Source organism: Monodelphis domestica, chromosome 2 (genome assembly GCF_027887165.1).
Source record: "Monodelphis domestica isolate mMonDom1 chromosome 2, mMonDom1.pri, whole genome shotgun sequence".
In the NCBI taxonomy this organism is placed as follows: domain Eukaryota; kingdom Metazoa; phylum Chordata; class Mammalia; order Didelphimorphia; family Didelphidae; genus Monodelphis; species Monodelphis domestica.
The window spans coordinates 227404546-227421454 of NC_077228.1; the positions used below are offsets into that span (position 1 = coordinate 227404546).

The 16909-nt window shown below is 33.5% G+C and overlaps 1 protein-coding gene across 6 annotated transcripts in view; it reads right to left on the reverse strand.

Moving 5' to 3' along the window:
* HELZ (helicase with zinc finger) overlaps nt 1–16909 on the reverse strand; it is a 266896-nt gene that overhangs the window by 109073 nt on the left and 140914 nt on the right. For 3 of the 6 annotated variants that reach the window (XM_007482771.3, XM_007482767.3, XM_007482769.3), the window contains 3 exons: nt 6316–6446; nt 1359–1538; nt 714–818 (listed from right to left, as the gene is read on the reverse strand). In XM_007482771.3, the coding sequence (XP_007482833.1) occupies nt 714–818; nt 1359–1538; nt 6316–6446 (416 nt within the window). The remainder of the gene's footprint in view (nt 1–713; nt 819–1358; nt 1539–6315; nt 6447–16909) is intronic. The other 3 variants (XM_001379116.4, XM_007482770.3, XM_007482772.3) reach the window with 2 other exon arrangements.

Sequence of the window (16909 nt, forward strand, 5' to 3'; positions counted from 1 at the left end):
ATGTAAGATGATAAAACTAAACACTAATTTAGAATATAATGAGAGCAAATGGTATAATAATTTGGTGATGTTATTTTGCTTTCTGAAGAAAAGGATTATTTCATCTCATCTCTATCAAAATTATCCCCACATTTAAATATTTCTTGCATTTACAGATATTCAATGGGTCTTCCTATGTCTACTTTAAATCCTTGTGCCACTTTCTTCCCAAAACTTTGGATAAATTTTTCAAATAACAAAATACAGTTCATAACAGAAAACACCACTCTTCATGGTTCTCTAATGTATAGCTTCTATGACAACTTCTTATAAGGATCACCATTCCAACTTAACTTTCATACGTATTATTGCATGACTAGTACATGCTCAATGTGTTACAATATTTAAAAATACACCCAATTAATATTGTTTTATCATAGTAGCTTTTAGAGGAGCATATTAAACTTTCCTCAGAAAGAAAAGACATTTTCATATAAGTAAAACTTAAAAAAGGATGTCTTTACTGAGTGTAGAAAATAAATTATAAAAAGTTTTAAAACTTTTCACTATATTCAAATCCTTTCAAATTGTTTCTTAAAAAGCAAAGCTTTCAAATGTCAATATATATTTAAACATTTAAATGTTTTCAAAGTTACTGAAATTATTTTACAGACACCTTTTCTTAAGAATAATAAAGGTATGCTTATATATACATAATAAGCCTTAAAAAATACCTGAGAGGTCTCGCCTGGGGATTGCCTGCTTCTACATATGGATGTAAATAATCCTTTATGTAGAGATCAGCAGCACTATTAGAATGGGTGCAAATGAGAATCCTGCTGGAATAAATGGTGCAAATAAAAAGAATGATAAAACACAAAACAATCAAAGTAGTAAAATATCGAAAAAAAATAAAAAGCAAACAGTGGCCATCTTTCCATACATTTCTCTTAAAACTGTTCACTAATCTCCATGATACATGATATTAATGAGGCTTTTATGAAGTTATGTTAATCTTTAAACTAGCAAAAGAATTATTTTATATAAATTATATTTAAAATCTTTCAGGTAAGATAATATACTACAATATAAATACACTTTGGAAATCTAAAGAAAATCATAATTTTAAATGTTTAATGGAGAGCTTTCTTAAACTATTTAAATGCAATTCTTTCTTTTTTGCAAATTCTTTCAAAAATTAGATAATGTTAAGAGTAAATAATTAAATATTAGTACTCCAAAAATGACAAGATACTTTCTTAATCTGGATAAAAAATTTTGTTGTACTTTCTACTAACCCTTACTTAGTATGTAAAAAAGAAAGTTGGCTATTTATACTGTTAATTAAATATCTAAATCTCCATATACCACCACCTCACCTAGTATCCTGTTGTTGGAGAATGTGCTTGACTGCCTGAGCTAGAGTGAAGGTTTTGCCTGTCCCATAGGGACCAATGATAAGAACAGGAGGCAGCTGTATTGAAAGTGGGGTGGTAATAGCCAGAACAGCCTCTTTCTGTTTTGCATTTAGCCGAGGATCCAACTGCTCATCCCATTGCCTACATTAAAAAACAAAAAGAAAGAAAATTATTTTCAATGTACCAAGTTATTTAACTAATGAAAATAAACATTTCAATTATCTAGAAAACTAACGCTTATTTTGAAAGTTCTTTTGTTCAAAATGCCATTCAATTTTGGTATAGAGTGATTTACAATTAACCAATTAGACCAGACTAAAATAAAAATTAACCTTAAAAGTTTCCTCTATTTTAGGTAATAAAAGACTTTTGAAAAACCTTACTTTCTGTCTTAAAAACAACATTGTGTATGAATTCCAAGGCAGAGGAGCAGTAAGGGCTAGGCAATAGGAGGCAAGTTATTTTCCCAATGTCACAATGCTAGGAAATGTTCATGGTCAAATTTGAACCCAGGATTTCATGTCTCTATGCCTGGTTCTCAATCCACTGAGTCACCTTGCTGCCACCTTAATAAAATATCTTAATAAGTTACTTTAAAAAATCATAAACCACTTATATGCCATTTACTTATTCGGTGACATGGTCTACCAAAAAACTTCTCATTCTTTGAAAGTATAATTTTATGAAAGCATCTGAAACAATATACATTATTGCATAAATATGCAGACACTGCATTACAGAAATCCAGGTTCATTTCTTGATTATGTATAATCAATTACTGATTGTGTAGTTGATAATACAAAATTGAGAGGAGGAATCCATTGACAATTCATAAAAAGATTTATTATTTATTCTAGAAAACCAAAAAAGTAAACATCCTGGGCCTAAACACTGAAAGCATAGCTTTCCAAGATTAGTTTTGTTTTCATATCAAAACCATTTTCATTCAAAGATGTCAAACATCTAGAAAATGGAAGCTGGATGCTTGATTCAAGCCTATCTAAAAAATGTTGCAAGCTTTGCAATGATATAAGTATACTGTCCTGTGAATACTTGCCACAATAACATAAATGGTCCTAATTTGGCTGAAGTTGAAAGATTTTCACTGGGTGGTTAAGGCAGTGAAAAAACTCAGTAGGGAATTTGTTGTATACTTTTCTATCAAAATTATAACAACTAAAACAAACAATAAGTTCTATGAGGAAGATGACAGATATGTGAAGTTTTAAAAAAAAAGCCTAATTAGAAAAGAATCTCAAGAAAACTTCAATGAAAATGTCTGCCAAAATCTTTGTATAATAGAAGATAGTTCTGATAGCAAAATGCTCTCTGAATGAAGACACAGGCTAATTTAATTATGCACAGAAAAAGCTACTGAAAATTGCCATTAAAAACACCGTGAAGCTATGCTCTAAGGTGTTATTTAAAAACAAGAAAAAAAAAGTCACAAAGGTTCTTTTTACCTTAGACTATCTAGACTTGTATACAGTAAGGACTCTCTTATCTGGATGTCACTTTTCTGGAAATTTTAATTATCCAGAACATGGCCAAGAACTCAGAGAAGCAATTTTTTTTTAAAAAGGACTTCCAAGGAACTAAAATGAAGGTCACATATAGTAATGCAGTAAAATTAAAGCATTCTTCCACAGAGACATTTTCTCAGGCCTTCATTTAGATCTTATTTTAAATAGTCTCTAATAAGTTGACAAGGAAGTCCAGAGAGAAGGAGGGTGCAGACAGAAAACCTGTACAAATCAAACACAAATGCAAAATACAGGTGTCTATGGCCATTTGACCTAGCATCAAACTACTCAATCAACTCAATACTCTTCAAAGTTATTATTATATTATGTGCATGTATACATATCGTGGTATAAAGAATAGAAAACTGGCCTCAAAGCCAAGAAGTGGGTTTAATTCCCACCTAAAACTTACTAGCAAAGCATCCCTGGGCAAATCATCTAATCTCTCACTGCTCTAGGCAACTCTATAGAACCTTAAATTATCAAAGTATCAATCTCTATGAGTGGAAGTAATGGTCACCTCCTGGAGTTCACTAGAAGAATGCAGTCAAAGATTCAGTCTCTATTCCTACACTAGTCTGCATTCACAGTAAAATAATTATTATTTATAATGATGGCCCTAGATTACTTTTGATATACTGTGTTTGTGGAAGCAAAGAAGTACATAATGCATTTTTCAAGTATTTTGATCATTAACCTGTATGAAAAACAATTATTAAAATTATTTTTAAATGTAGGTTAATTTAACTAAATGTTGTAGTAATATAAAAATGATAAAAATATAACAAATACAGAAAAACAGACAAGATGATGCAGAGTCAAATCAGCAGAAACAGAACTTCATGAACACCAAGTACAACTTGTATTATTGGAAGAACAGAAGGAAGAAAAATCAAGTCAAAAGATGAGTCTGAAAGAGAACAGAATAATCTTTATTGCTTGTTAGTAGCAGTTGGTTCTGCCTTGTTAAAGGATATAGGTTTAACATACCATTGTATTCTTTGTCTCATGTGTTCATTTAATTGTTCTTGTTAACAATTTGTTATTTTTATTAAAATACTTTATCAAAAATTGGTAAAAATTTTTTCAGATTTATATAAATTCCAGTTTTGTCCTTTACTCATAGCAAACAGGTCAGGAAATTTATCTCATTTGGCCCTCAGCACATAATGAATGAGGAAATTAGGACTAGCATCACCTAGAACTGATTCAAACCCATCTCATGCTTCAGGTTCATAATTTAAACAAAAATGAGACAGTCAAACTATCTCAACAAAAGGAAGCTTACTTGGGCATAGCATGGAAAGCAAAATAAATATAAGAACAGGTAGAGAGTTTCTCCCTTGACTCCATACAGAAATATATCTGGTCAGTACTGCATTGGTTAGGACAGTTACTGAGTCTGAGAGGCACCAATTCTTCATGGGCAGGCCTTTTATTCCATAAGCAACTGGAAATTAGAATTAATGACTCAAACCTTAGCCACCTGATCAGGCCTCAGGGACTGCTTTTGTGCTTTTTATGGAAACTAGCCCAGCCTACATGGCTGTGCCCTAAATTAGAAAGCCATGCCAATAGATCTAGCTTCAGTGGTCTGAGATATTATGGGCTGAGAAGATAAAGTGCATGCCACTGATCCACCTTCCCAGTCAGTTGTCCTACCTCTTAGGGGAAAAACCTAGCCTACCCTATAGATGTTGCTCATACCACTGGGAGTCACAGGTGAAGTGATTTGCCCAAAGATACTCTTCTATTAATCAAGCAATCAACAAACATTTAGTAAGCACCTGCTTTGTGTTATGCATTATACTAGGGATACAAGGACAAAAAATATGGAACAATCTCTACTTGGAAAGAGATTGCATTCTAATGGAGGAGAAAAGTGCCAATATAAATACATTATAAATATAAATGTATACAAAATAGTTAAATAAAAAATATAGGGAGGAAAAACCCCCAGTAGATGGGGACTTCAGGAAAGGCTTGATACAGAAAGTGGTACTTGAATAACATTTTAAAGAAAGTAAGACACTATATAAAGCAAAAGTCAGGAAGAAGTATATTCTAGATAAGTAGCAGGCAGAACAAAGACTAAAAGATAGCAAGTTACAGTGTTGGGGGTAAGAAACAGAAGGTCAGTTTGGCTAAATTATTTAGTATAGAAGGAAGAAAAAGGAAGATAACACTGAAAAAATAAGTGAGGATCAGGTAAAAAGTTAATATTTCATTTTGGAAGCAATAGCAAACTACAGGAACTGAGTAGGGGAAAAATATGAGCTAAAAGAAAATCATTTGGTTCACCGTGTATAAGGACAGCATGCAGTGATAGGAACCTCTCAAAAGTCATCCATTACAACAATCTCATTTTACAGACAAGAAAACTGGCCAAGAGAGGTAAAGGGATTTGCTCAAGGTTACACAAGTAGTAGATGATAAAGCTGGAATCTGAACCCATTTCCACTGACATCATCTCCAATGTGTATAGCTGAACTAGAGACAGATAAAAAGGTGTCTATTCTAATAAGAGGTAGTTATCATTTTTAGAATTTTTTAAAAATTAAAAATTTTAAAAATTTCTACTTAATACAATTAAATAATCTAAACTAATTTTAAATTTGATCCTTCCTGATTTGCATTTTTAATTGATAAAATTTCTTTAATTTTTTTAATAAAATAAAACTTAATAAAATTTTACTACAAATTTCTTAGTTTGGTCTTTCCTTCACCATCTGGATCCAAGTATTTTTTTTTCTTTTAGATGGCTTCATCTCACTTATGCTTGTTGAACTCACTCACACATATTTACTACTTCAGTTGGCAAGATTTCATTATTTAAATAAAAATGCTCAAAAGAAAACATTTCAATGATCATATAACATCTAACTCAAATTTCAAATTATAAACCATTATAACTGAGACTCTGTAATCAGACTTATTATTGTGTTATCTATTTTGAAAAAAGTATGAATATGTGCCAGACCTAAGTCAAAGAAAAGACAATTTCCATATTGATCTGTTTGGAAGTAAATAGTATATTAAGTAAAAATATATTGTGAAAAATTAGCTATTAGAACAAATTTAGAATAGGCCTACAGATTCATATTTCTATAATTTACAGAAAAATTTTCTAGTGTTAAAGTTGGTTTCATTATCACCAAATTAGTGCACCAAAAAAGGCAAAGCAAAGAAAGATAGAAAATTAATTGTAAATCTGATATTTTAACTTTGTCTTCATATCAACGGCATTTTCAATTACTCCTCCTCTATTATCCTACAATGCCAGATGAAGATTTTATACAGGCATATTTGTATTTTGGAACATGCCTTAGATGATATGAAAAATCTAATATGGCATTTAATGAGCTTAGAGTATTAAAATGTTTATGTTATTGTACCTGTTAGGACTCCAAGGTATGGTAGGAGTCATGCTAACATCTGGAAACAGAATACTGTTGTCTCTGATCCTGTCCAAAGCATAATGCATTTCACAGAGTGGTAATCGATTTAATTGAAACTGAAGTTCAACCTGCAACCAAAAATATGAGAAAACCTTGAAGTATAAAGCATAAAACCTTTAAGTATAAAAATCTCTATTGGAATACAAATGCATAAATCTTTACATATATGAGAGTAAAGAGACTTTTTCTGCTTTGTCTTTGTATCCCCCTACTGCCTTGGGCAGTGCCTTGTACAGCTTTCATTAATTGGTCTCCTAGGAAGATCCTGGTAAGGTACTTTCTCTATCAGTACAACTGATTTATCAGTAAGCATTCATTAAATGCTTACCATGGGATAAGCCCAGGGTTAAGTGGTTGGGATACAAAAACAAAAGTAAAAAGGAGCCCGGCCACAAGCAGCTAACAGAATAATATAGAGTACTTTTTATCTTTACAATAACCCTGGGAGGGAGGTGCTATTATTATTATTATTATTACTATTATTATTTCTATTTTACAAATGAGAAAACAGAGGCTTTCTTGAAGGCTGGTCGGTTGTTGTCCTTTGCATTTGAAGAGGATCAAAATGACCTGGGAAGCTGGGAGGAATAGAAATTGCTTGCTACAGAAGGTAGTATTTGAGCTGAGTCTAGAAGAAAGCAAGGAATTCTAAGAGGCAGAGGGGAGAATGAAGAGCATTCTAGGCCTGGGGAACAGCAAATGCAAGTTCATATATATGAACATATATGTGAGGAATAGCATGTAAGCCAGTATGGTTGGGCCACAGATTACATAGGGGGAAAAATGTGTTTGAATGCAAGAAAGGTAGGAAAGCTTTAAAAACCAAACATATGACTTTATATTTGATCCTTATCAAATGTTTCTTAGTTTTAAATGGAGCTGTCCAAAGGGAAGTGCTTTCCAAGTTTCATCACCTTGATTCTATGTTAATTCTCCTTGTTATAATTTAGGTCATAGTAATTTTCTGTTTACTATGTTGAAGAAAAAGGCCAGCTAACTGCTCAAAATTTAGCATGTGGCATTATTTTGAACTATGTTTAGGTTCTCAAGCTTTAAAAGATCACGAACTTGAGTTGATTAGTTTGCCTATCAAATATGATCAGGCTCTGGGAAACCAACTCAATATAACCAAATTGGAAGGATTATGACAAGATCACAAAATGCTAGTCTATTCACTGTTAAGTAACTAAATATTAATGTTAACTAGCCATCACATTTATGCTTGCAAATGGTATATAGCCTATTGATTGATAATAATTTCTGTTGTGTAACCATAGGTAATTGGGGGGAGGGAGGGGTTCCTGAATCTCTATTCACAACACTTATAACATGTAGGCAATCAATTAAAGTATAATTTATTTTAGATTAATTTCTCTCTAACCTGATTTAGGGATAACACTTTGATAAGCAAGTATACAAGTATATGTCCTCACAATTATATCTGGAAGATAGATCCTACTTACAAGCTCCCCTTAATAGTCATGTCAAATTTATTTCCCTACCTAAATTTAAAGACAAACGTTATTAATTATCTAAGCATATCACTGAACTGGATGAGAAAACAATGAGAAAATCTGGTTTTATAGGTTACTTCAAATAAAAGGATTATTTTTAATTTTTTTTCTGAATCTAGGATTTATTTCCATTCTAACCATTCAGAGTAAAAAGCTTCTTGTATGGGGCAACTAGGTCATTCAGTGGACTAAGCAGGCCTAGAGATGGGAGGTCCTAGGCCTCCAGATACTTGCTACCTGTGTGATCATATAAACTTCCATTGCCTAGCCCTTACCATTCTTCTGCCTTAGAACTAATACTCAGTTTTAATTCTAAGATGGAAGGTATGGTTTAAAAAAAAAAAAAGCTACTTGTAGTTAAAACAATTAAACTCAAGCCAAGGGAAAAAATAAAAAGATGCTAAAACAAGAAAAGTCTAAGAGAATAAGACACTTTGTTCAAAACTGATTTAACTAGGCTAATCCTTTTTTTTTTTTAACTAGAGGCTAAATAAGTTGTTTAAAAATTGAGTGATTCCACATTGTGAAGCAACTGGGCATTATAATTTAATGGATTGATTATCTACAAGACAATCTCCAACTAAATCCTCTAAAACAAAGTCATCTAAATAGGAATCTATAAATTACCAGAGATTATCATCCTATGAGGTCATTTAGTTTAGCTCCTGTGATTTACAAAGGCCTTCAGAGGTTAATAGACTTTGCCTCAAAACACCCAGTGAATCTTAAGTGTGGGGTTTCCCCCCATATTATGTTACCCCCTAAAGCTTCATACCCACTCAAGGGCATGAACTTAGCATTTGGCCCAGTCACCTATGAAGAAAGGGATTCTTCCTATAGAATGGTCAATATAAAAGATGTGGATTATGAGGTAAACATAAAATTTTTATGCAATTGAAAATTAACATGGATTAACACAAAATACTCTGAACATGATTATGATGGTTGACTTTATAACTGTAAGTTTCCTTCAATCCTATGAATAAGGAAGTCAGTATAAGGCTACTGACTTATCTTTTGCCAAAGGTACAATAGGCTATCTTTTTCACTAAAATGTCATACTAAGTAAGAAATAAGTAGAACACAGAGACACATGTTAAGATTTACATGAAAAGATACAAAGAGAACCAGAAAAAGAGGGTTGTCTGCTTTTTTCAGGGACTCTTGTATAATCTTAACACATATACTACATTAAAGAGATATACATAAAAACAAGGAGAAAGTCCTCCTCAGACAGCTTTTAATACTATATTTTTATTCTACAGGGTTAATGCTCTTGAGTAAATAAAATAACAGAAATAGCAGGATCATTTATCCTTGGCACTTTAAAGTCAATTATGACTGTAAACAGGTAATCTACATATTATTTTCAAAAAGTATTCCTATAGTATCCTCATATTTACATTAGACATACCATTAACATACATACATAAAATTTCCAAAAAGATTAGAGAAATGAGAGAATAAGTTATGTATACATATATGATTGAGTAGTTGATGATTTCCTCAAATACTTTTTTTGAAGAATAATATCTTCTATGGTCTATTTTTTTTATTCTTTTGGTATTATCTCTTCCATTGAATATCTTATAAAATAAGTTCTCTTTACTTCTAAGAAAGGGTCACCTCCAACATGGATTGACTCAGCTATATATATGGAATGATCCAGCCTCCCCCCCATCTTTATCCTTTTAAGAACCACTTTTATTTCCTCTTCCCATCCCTCCCCCTCCATTGGGAGTCTAATTAGGACATGACAAAAAAGCATTCACAATTGAAACATGTAAGACAACAAACTGAAGGAAAATGGAATTGATCTGTTGGTATTTTTATTACTTTTTTTCCACTAGCAATTATAGAAGCCAAAACATGAGGGCTCCATGGTCAATGATGAAACATATAACAATATATAATGATATATTAAAATATAATAGTGCTGAAAAATCAAATTGATTTTCCTTCTCTTTGGATGATATGTCTTAGTTCTCATATTAAATATTCTATAAATAGCTTTTACTGGTTCCTTTTAAAAGATGATACTGCTTATAATTTGCAATTCCTCCCTGTAGTGCTTCACAAAAGACTATTTCAAGTTGGTACTTCTCTTTGGTGCTATGTCTTTCCAGTTGGAAAGGAAATAAAACATTTGCTGACAAAGGTAGTTTCTGGCTCCTTTGCCTACCTAATACAGAAACTGTTTCAAATTAGCTTAAATTTTTAACAGAAATGGTGATAATAAAGGTAAAATAAAAGTGGTATGTGAAAAGATGAAGATGGGAAGACACCTTGAATCACTCCAAGTGATTGATGGCTTGGCTGAACAGGTCAGATTAAAGCCATTACATTTGTATATACAATGTTTTCTCCCCAATTTTAGTCTTAGTTATAATTGGATATTGATTTTAATTTGTGTTTTAACTAGCAAATGGTCTGACTGAACATAGATGTTTCTAAAATGACTGCTGTGTCTGTGACCAGTTATTTGCTAATAGTCAATTTTGGTTTTTGTTTCTTGTTCCTCATTTCATCAAGTATATTCTAACTTTCTACCAGAAAACCACATGTCCCTTAGTCAACAAGTCTTTGATCTCTCCTTTCTCAAACCTGAGTCAGATTTTCTAACATACTTTTCACCATGCTCTCCAGGAGAAATGAATGTACACTGAATTCACCAAGTATACACTGGCTTGTTTTGGAAGATCTTCATCACATGTAAAATTTCACTACTTATTTCTCTGCAACCGATGTTATCACAGAGCTTGTGGTCATCTTCATTATGGCATTTTTGCTTTTTTTTTTTAATCTCTGCAAGATGAGATGACAAGTGTCTCAAAAATGGTATTTCTTATTTCCTTTGGGCATACAATGAAAAACTTCAACTCTTTTTGTTTGCAATATCATCAATGAGAATCAGTGAGCAATCTAAGCTACAACTTCCATTTTGTCTTCTTTTTTCATTTATAATAAGAATAATAACATTGACGTGATTTAGTTCTTCCAAGAGAATGTCAACAGACATAATCTCATATTTCACGTACAGTAAATATTTGTAAACATTCTAAAAATTGTATGATTCTTAGTATCATCTACCACCTTTCTAAAACCATCACTACAGAAGCAGAAGGGAGACACACAGAAATGATTGCCATTTTTTATTTTATTTTTTTAATTTATAGATGGCTACAGCTAAACACTTCATCACCTGTGGATAGATTTAAAGTAGTTATTTTTTTTAAAAAGCATAAAAGAATAAAGACCATGTCTCTGGTCATAAGGTCAAACCTACAGATGCCTTCAAAATGTAACCTTAACCTCAAGAGACACAATCAAACCCCAATCTTTAGATTAACCTATATCTATAGAAAACTTCCCTTTTCGAACATGCCTTTCAAATTTGTAGGCTTGGTTCTCCCCCTCTTCTTAAGATTTGGCAGTTTGAACCTTACTGCTAGAATGGAGGTACATGACCCACTGGACAACCCCAGGTCTCTAGAGGAATCCCAGGTCAGAAAGAGTATGTGAGGAATTCCATGTCCTGGATTCCAGAAATGCTGGAGGCTGGAAAAAAGGTGCTCATAGTCCAAATAAAGAGATAATGGCATAAACAAAGGATTCTCTGAGAGATATATTTCATTCTGTTTTAGTTGCATTTCCCATAGTCTTCTGATAAGAGTTTTAGCATGGATATATACCTTCTGTTTGCATCTCAAACATCACTAGATTCTCTTGAGATATGCAATTCACCCTCCTTTATAATCAGGGCCTAATCAGTCAGGAACAAGGTATACCAGTGCTTCCATCCAGGCCACCTCACTCTCACTCAGGAATGTCACTTAATCCTTCTTGTTTGGCCCCCTCCAGACCTAGCTTTCTGGGTTACACTGTCTCTGTTCCTTTAAGGTATAAAAATCTTGGACTTCTTTTCAAGGAAGCAGCCTTCACCTGCATCTGCCTGACAGCCATTCACTCAATAAAATCCTCTACTTTTAATGATTCATTGGAGCTTGGTAATTCTTTAAGTAGGTGCCCTCCTGAACCAGTTAATAAATTCCCCCCCAACCCCCCCACAACATTGCTACTCACAATTATCACTAAGCGTAGTTGAGCTCATTAACTCTATCAGGTCTCAGCCCCAGTACAATATTAACCCCTTGTGTCACAGATGACAGACTCCTTTTCAATAAGAATCTTCAAATACTTGTTAGATATACAGTATAACATTTGTTTAACAAGCCAGATACCAATAAGACACCAAGGAGATTATGAGCAAGCAAATGGAAATGTAGAGACAGAAGCAGAAAGCAAAAATAGATAAATTTGGGAATCGATATTACAGATGATAATGGAAGGCAAAAGATTAGATGAAATGGCCAAAAGAGATATTATGCTGCAGTCAAAAAGCTGGGTGCTGAGGAAAGACTGAGATTTTAGGCATTTGGGACTGGAAGGGAAACTAGGGAAGATTGAAAAAGCATGAACTATCAAAAGAAAAGCTATCATAGAACCCAAGCAAGCCAAAGAAGAAAAGGATAGTCAACAGCAGAAAAGCCAAGGAGGATAAGTAAGAAAAGGTCTTAATTGACAATTAGGAGATTATTATGGTCCAAAGGAAAAACAAAGAAAACCTAATCTTCATTTTAAAAGTACTTTTTTAGCTTTAGGAAAATCTACCACAGATTGAGAATACATTGTGCCAAAAATTAACAAAATTACAAAACTGCAATATAGATAACTGGCAAGGCCTTGAATGATAAAGTTTCAACTCATTAATTCTATCTGGCCATTAAGGGGACCACAACCCATTTCTGAGCTCCACTACCTGCATAGTCCCATTCCAAACTGCCACTCCTAAAAATGAGGATAAGATGGGATCAAACAAAAGAGAGAAGGAAAAAACTATCTCCTAAACCTAAGGCTCTCTTCCACTCCCCCAAATACCCAAGAGGAAGAATAGTTCCAATAAACTCTACAGCATCCCTCAGGGCATTATGCACTTCACTATTCATAAGTCAATAACTATTAACCCCCATGGCCTTCTATTTCTCTTCTTATGCCAGTACTAACTGACCACTAGCCATTTAGAAGAAACTATCCCTAGGCTCCTTCTCCCATTTTATCCTTCCCAATTTCCTCCATCCTAAACACTCCCTGTTTCACACTAATTTTGCCCATCTCCATTCCTGTACTCAATTAAATCCTTCATTCTGAATATCTTGCTCTCAGTCATTCCATTTATGTTAACCCTGACTGAGACTTGACTCTACTTTGACAACACATCCCTAGCGATCCTCTCCAGAACAGACTATACCTTCTCTCACAGCATTCTTTTCATGTCTATACAAACACATTCTGGAAAGAGTCCGAATACCCCTTACTCCCCACCGACACTTACAAATTCTAGAAAAGTATCTAAATCAACAACTATCCCTACTTTGAAGTAGTCAATTAAAATTTTCCACCCAATCCAGATTATGATGGTTATTATTATAGCACTGCACAAATCATTCTACTTTTGTTAGTTCATGGCAACATCTTCCTCACTTCCCTGAATTATTGAGACTTTAATATTCATATAAACATGACCTCAAATTCCTGAAGCCAATTCCTCAGCCCCTATTTATTTAAATCATGACCTATACTTCTACTCCAGCCTCAATCACAATGCAAAGAGTAGCTATGAATTGGTTTGAACATTCTGGAATAAAAGTGGAATTACACAAAAAAAGTTACTGAAACTTTCCATATGATTTGGCATAGCAATAATATTATTAGGCAAATGTCGCAAAGAAATGAAGGACAGAGTAAAAGGTTGTTTTTTGATGCAGAAATGAACTGGAAACAAAATAAAGAGTAGTTGGGGAATGGCTGAATAAATCATGAAGTAAACCTCAGCAAATCATTTCATCCCTTAATGTTCTATGTAACTGTTTTTTGAAACTAGGTCTCGCCATCTTGCTTTAAATCTAACCATCCTTAAAGGACTAAATCAGTACATTTGGTCACAGCACAGAAACTTTGATGTGTTCTACCTCCGACACTGTCAGTTCCTCCTCCTTCCTTAGGTATCCTTTGCTCACCACTATACCACCAGAGCCTTACCATATTAATGCCAAAATTAGTGGGTACAACTTTATTTCTACTGTGACATAGAACTCCTGAGTTTAAACAATCCATCAGTCTCAACCTCCCAGTAGAAGGGATTGCAGGCTTGTCCACTATGTCCTGCCTTTAGATAAATTTTTAAGACTAATTTGCAAAGAGGAGCTAACCTTCACTGATAGGAGAATTCTAATGACAGAAATATCTATATGTGAATTAATTCACAGGTCTAGTTCCTATCCTCAAACCCCATATGCCCAAGTATGAAGTAAGACACAATAGAAAAAGGTAGGTAACCTACCTTAGGTAACTACCAAAGAATAGTGCACCATCTTCATTTTAAATTCTCAGAATTTCAATCTTCCTACAAGGCTCAACTCAAGTGCTCCTCTGCAAAGACCTTCCTCATACTCGGTTTTTTTCTTTATACTCTTTTCATTCTCAAGGATTATTAATCTAGATCACTTTATCTGATTCCTCCTTTTTGCCCTTCATTCCCTTCTTCTATCATACTTATCTATGTGATATTTTAAACCCTTCAGGACATAAGTTCCTTAAGGGCTGAGACCTTTTTATCTTTTTCTTATCCGGAGTAGCCAGCCCATATATCAGTTAGTATCAATTCTAAGATAGAAGGTAAAGGTTTAAAAAAATTTTTTAAAGAAACAATACTCTATATAGTACTCACTGAACTGAGAGTTGTGGCCTGATGGTCTAAGCAAAGGAAATGTGATCAATCAATTAAAGAGTGGGAAAATGGGTCATTTCACATCCTCAAGATAATCAATTGTGGGACTTATCAATAATATGATCACTCCTACTCTGATCCCCCAAAATATCTTCCAACTTCATCTTCATCTATTCTGTAAGCTCTTAACATTCCCCACTCAGGCAGGGCTACTCCTAAACAGGCTCTTCAGTACAATTATAATCTAACAATCATTAAGGTACCCATAATAGTAACTTAATAACTAACACTGGGAAAAATGCATCCTTAGTCACCTTCCCCACCTATTGTCTCCCCTGCAGATGCTTTTGTCACACATGCGCTCCCCTTAGAAGGCAGACTCTAAATTGAAGCAATGATAGTGAGAACTCCATCTTGCTTCAAAAATTGAGCTCTGAACAAATTGGAAGGGGTTTTTTAGGTGTCATTTAGATGTATCATAATGGTATTAAGAAGGTACAAGATAACCCCATTAGTGGTCATTTACCTGAAAAAAGGAAGAATGGTTTAGAAGAATGACACTGAATTTAGACTAAGAAGAGAAACAGTTTTGAATCACATCTCCCACATTTATTATCAATTGCAGTTCCATGGATAGATCATGATCTCCCTAATCATCAGGTTTTTCTTCTGTAAAACTGGGATAATGGTGCCTGCCTCCCTTACAAGATTATCATGAGGAACAATTTATACATATATACATATATATATATATATATATATATATATATATATAAAGTGTAATGACTTCGTGCCAATGGACCCAAGCTTCCAACGCCAAGAGAGTGGGACTGTGTCTGTGCATCGACTTTTCCACTTAAATCTCCTTCACACACAAGTGTCTTTGTGCACACTCATCTACATCACAGATGAAAGCACACAAAGACAATCGTCATCCTTGTATAAATATATATATATATATATATACACACACACACACATACACATATATATGTCTGTATGTATAAAATATATAAATAGATATAAACATATAGATGTATTTTATACATTTTATTATATATGTATGTATATGAGGATAAAAAGCACTACATACAAATATTTTATTATATAAGTATATATATTTGTGTGTGTAGATAACTACAGACAGACAGTTAGATAAATAGATGCGTGTATGTGTCTGTTTTTTCAAACTAAAGCCCTGAAATGAAGTGGTATTAACTAAATTTTGAAGATCATTCCATTTTAGAATTACTGTACAGGGGGCAGCTAGGTGGCTCAGTGGACTGAGAGTCAGGCCCAGAGATGAGAGGTCCTGGGTTCAAATTTGGCCTCAAATACTTCCTAGCTGTCTGACCCTGGGCAAGTCACTTAACCCCTATTGCCTATCTCTTACCACTTTTCTGCCTTAGAACCAATACACAGTATTGATTCTAAGGTGGAAGGTAAGGGTTTAAAAAAAAAATTACTGTACCTCTTGGGAAGTTTCCCCCTCCAAAGAACTCAGATCACATTTACTCATGAGTGCATGTTCTGTCATCAGGACAAAGAAAACCATCTTCTTTAAAAATTTAACAAACCTTTAAATATTTAAAGAACTTGATTATGAAGTCTTTAAGTTTTCTCAAGGTTAAAAAACCATAGCTATTTCACAATATCACATGTATTCAAATTCCATCAATATTTAAGTTGCTGTTCTTTGGAAATACAATGTATTTTAGATGTCCATCCTAAATTCTGGCACCCAAAACTCAACAGAGCTTTTCCCTCATTCATCCTGAACTTAATTAATGCAGCTGAAATTTTAATTGTTACCTAAAGGAAACAAGAATCAAGGCACTGGACAATTGGGTAGGTTGTATTGCACTGCTCATAATAAGCATTTGTTTAAAAAAATCACAAGGATCAATTCTATCATTCTTACATTCCCATTAATCTTTAATCTTTGCTTGTCTGCTGCCTTCTTCTCTACCACCAACATACACACCCATATCTACTTCCTCACCCTCAAAAACCCTCAACTAATCCATTTATCTCCACTATCATCTCATCTCTCCTGACTTTTATGGCTAACCTCTTTAAGAAGGATGTCTATAATAAGTGCCTCTACTTTTTTTTTTCTTCTTACTTCCTTCTTAATTCACTATAGTCTGGATTCTGTTCTCATCAAACTGAAACTGCTCACTCCAAAGTCAATAACGAGGTCAACTGCCAAATCTAAAGGTCTTTTCTT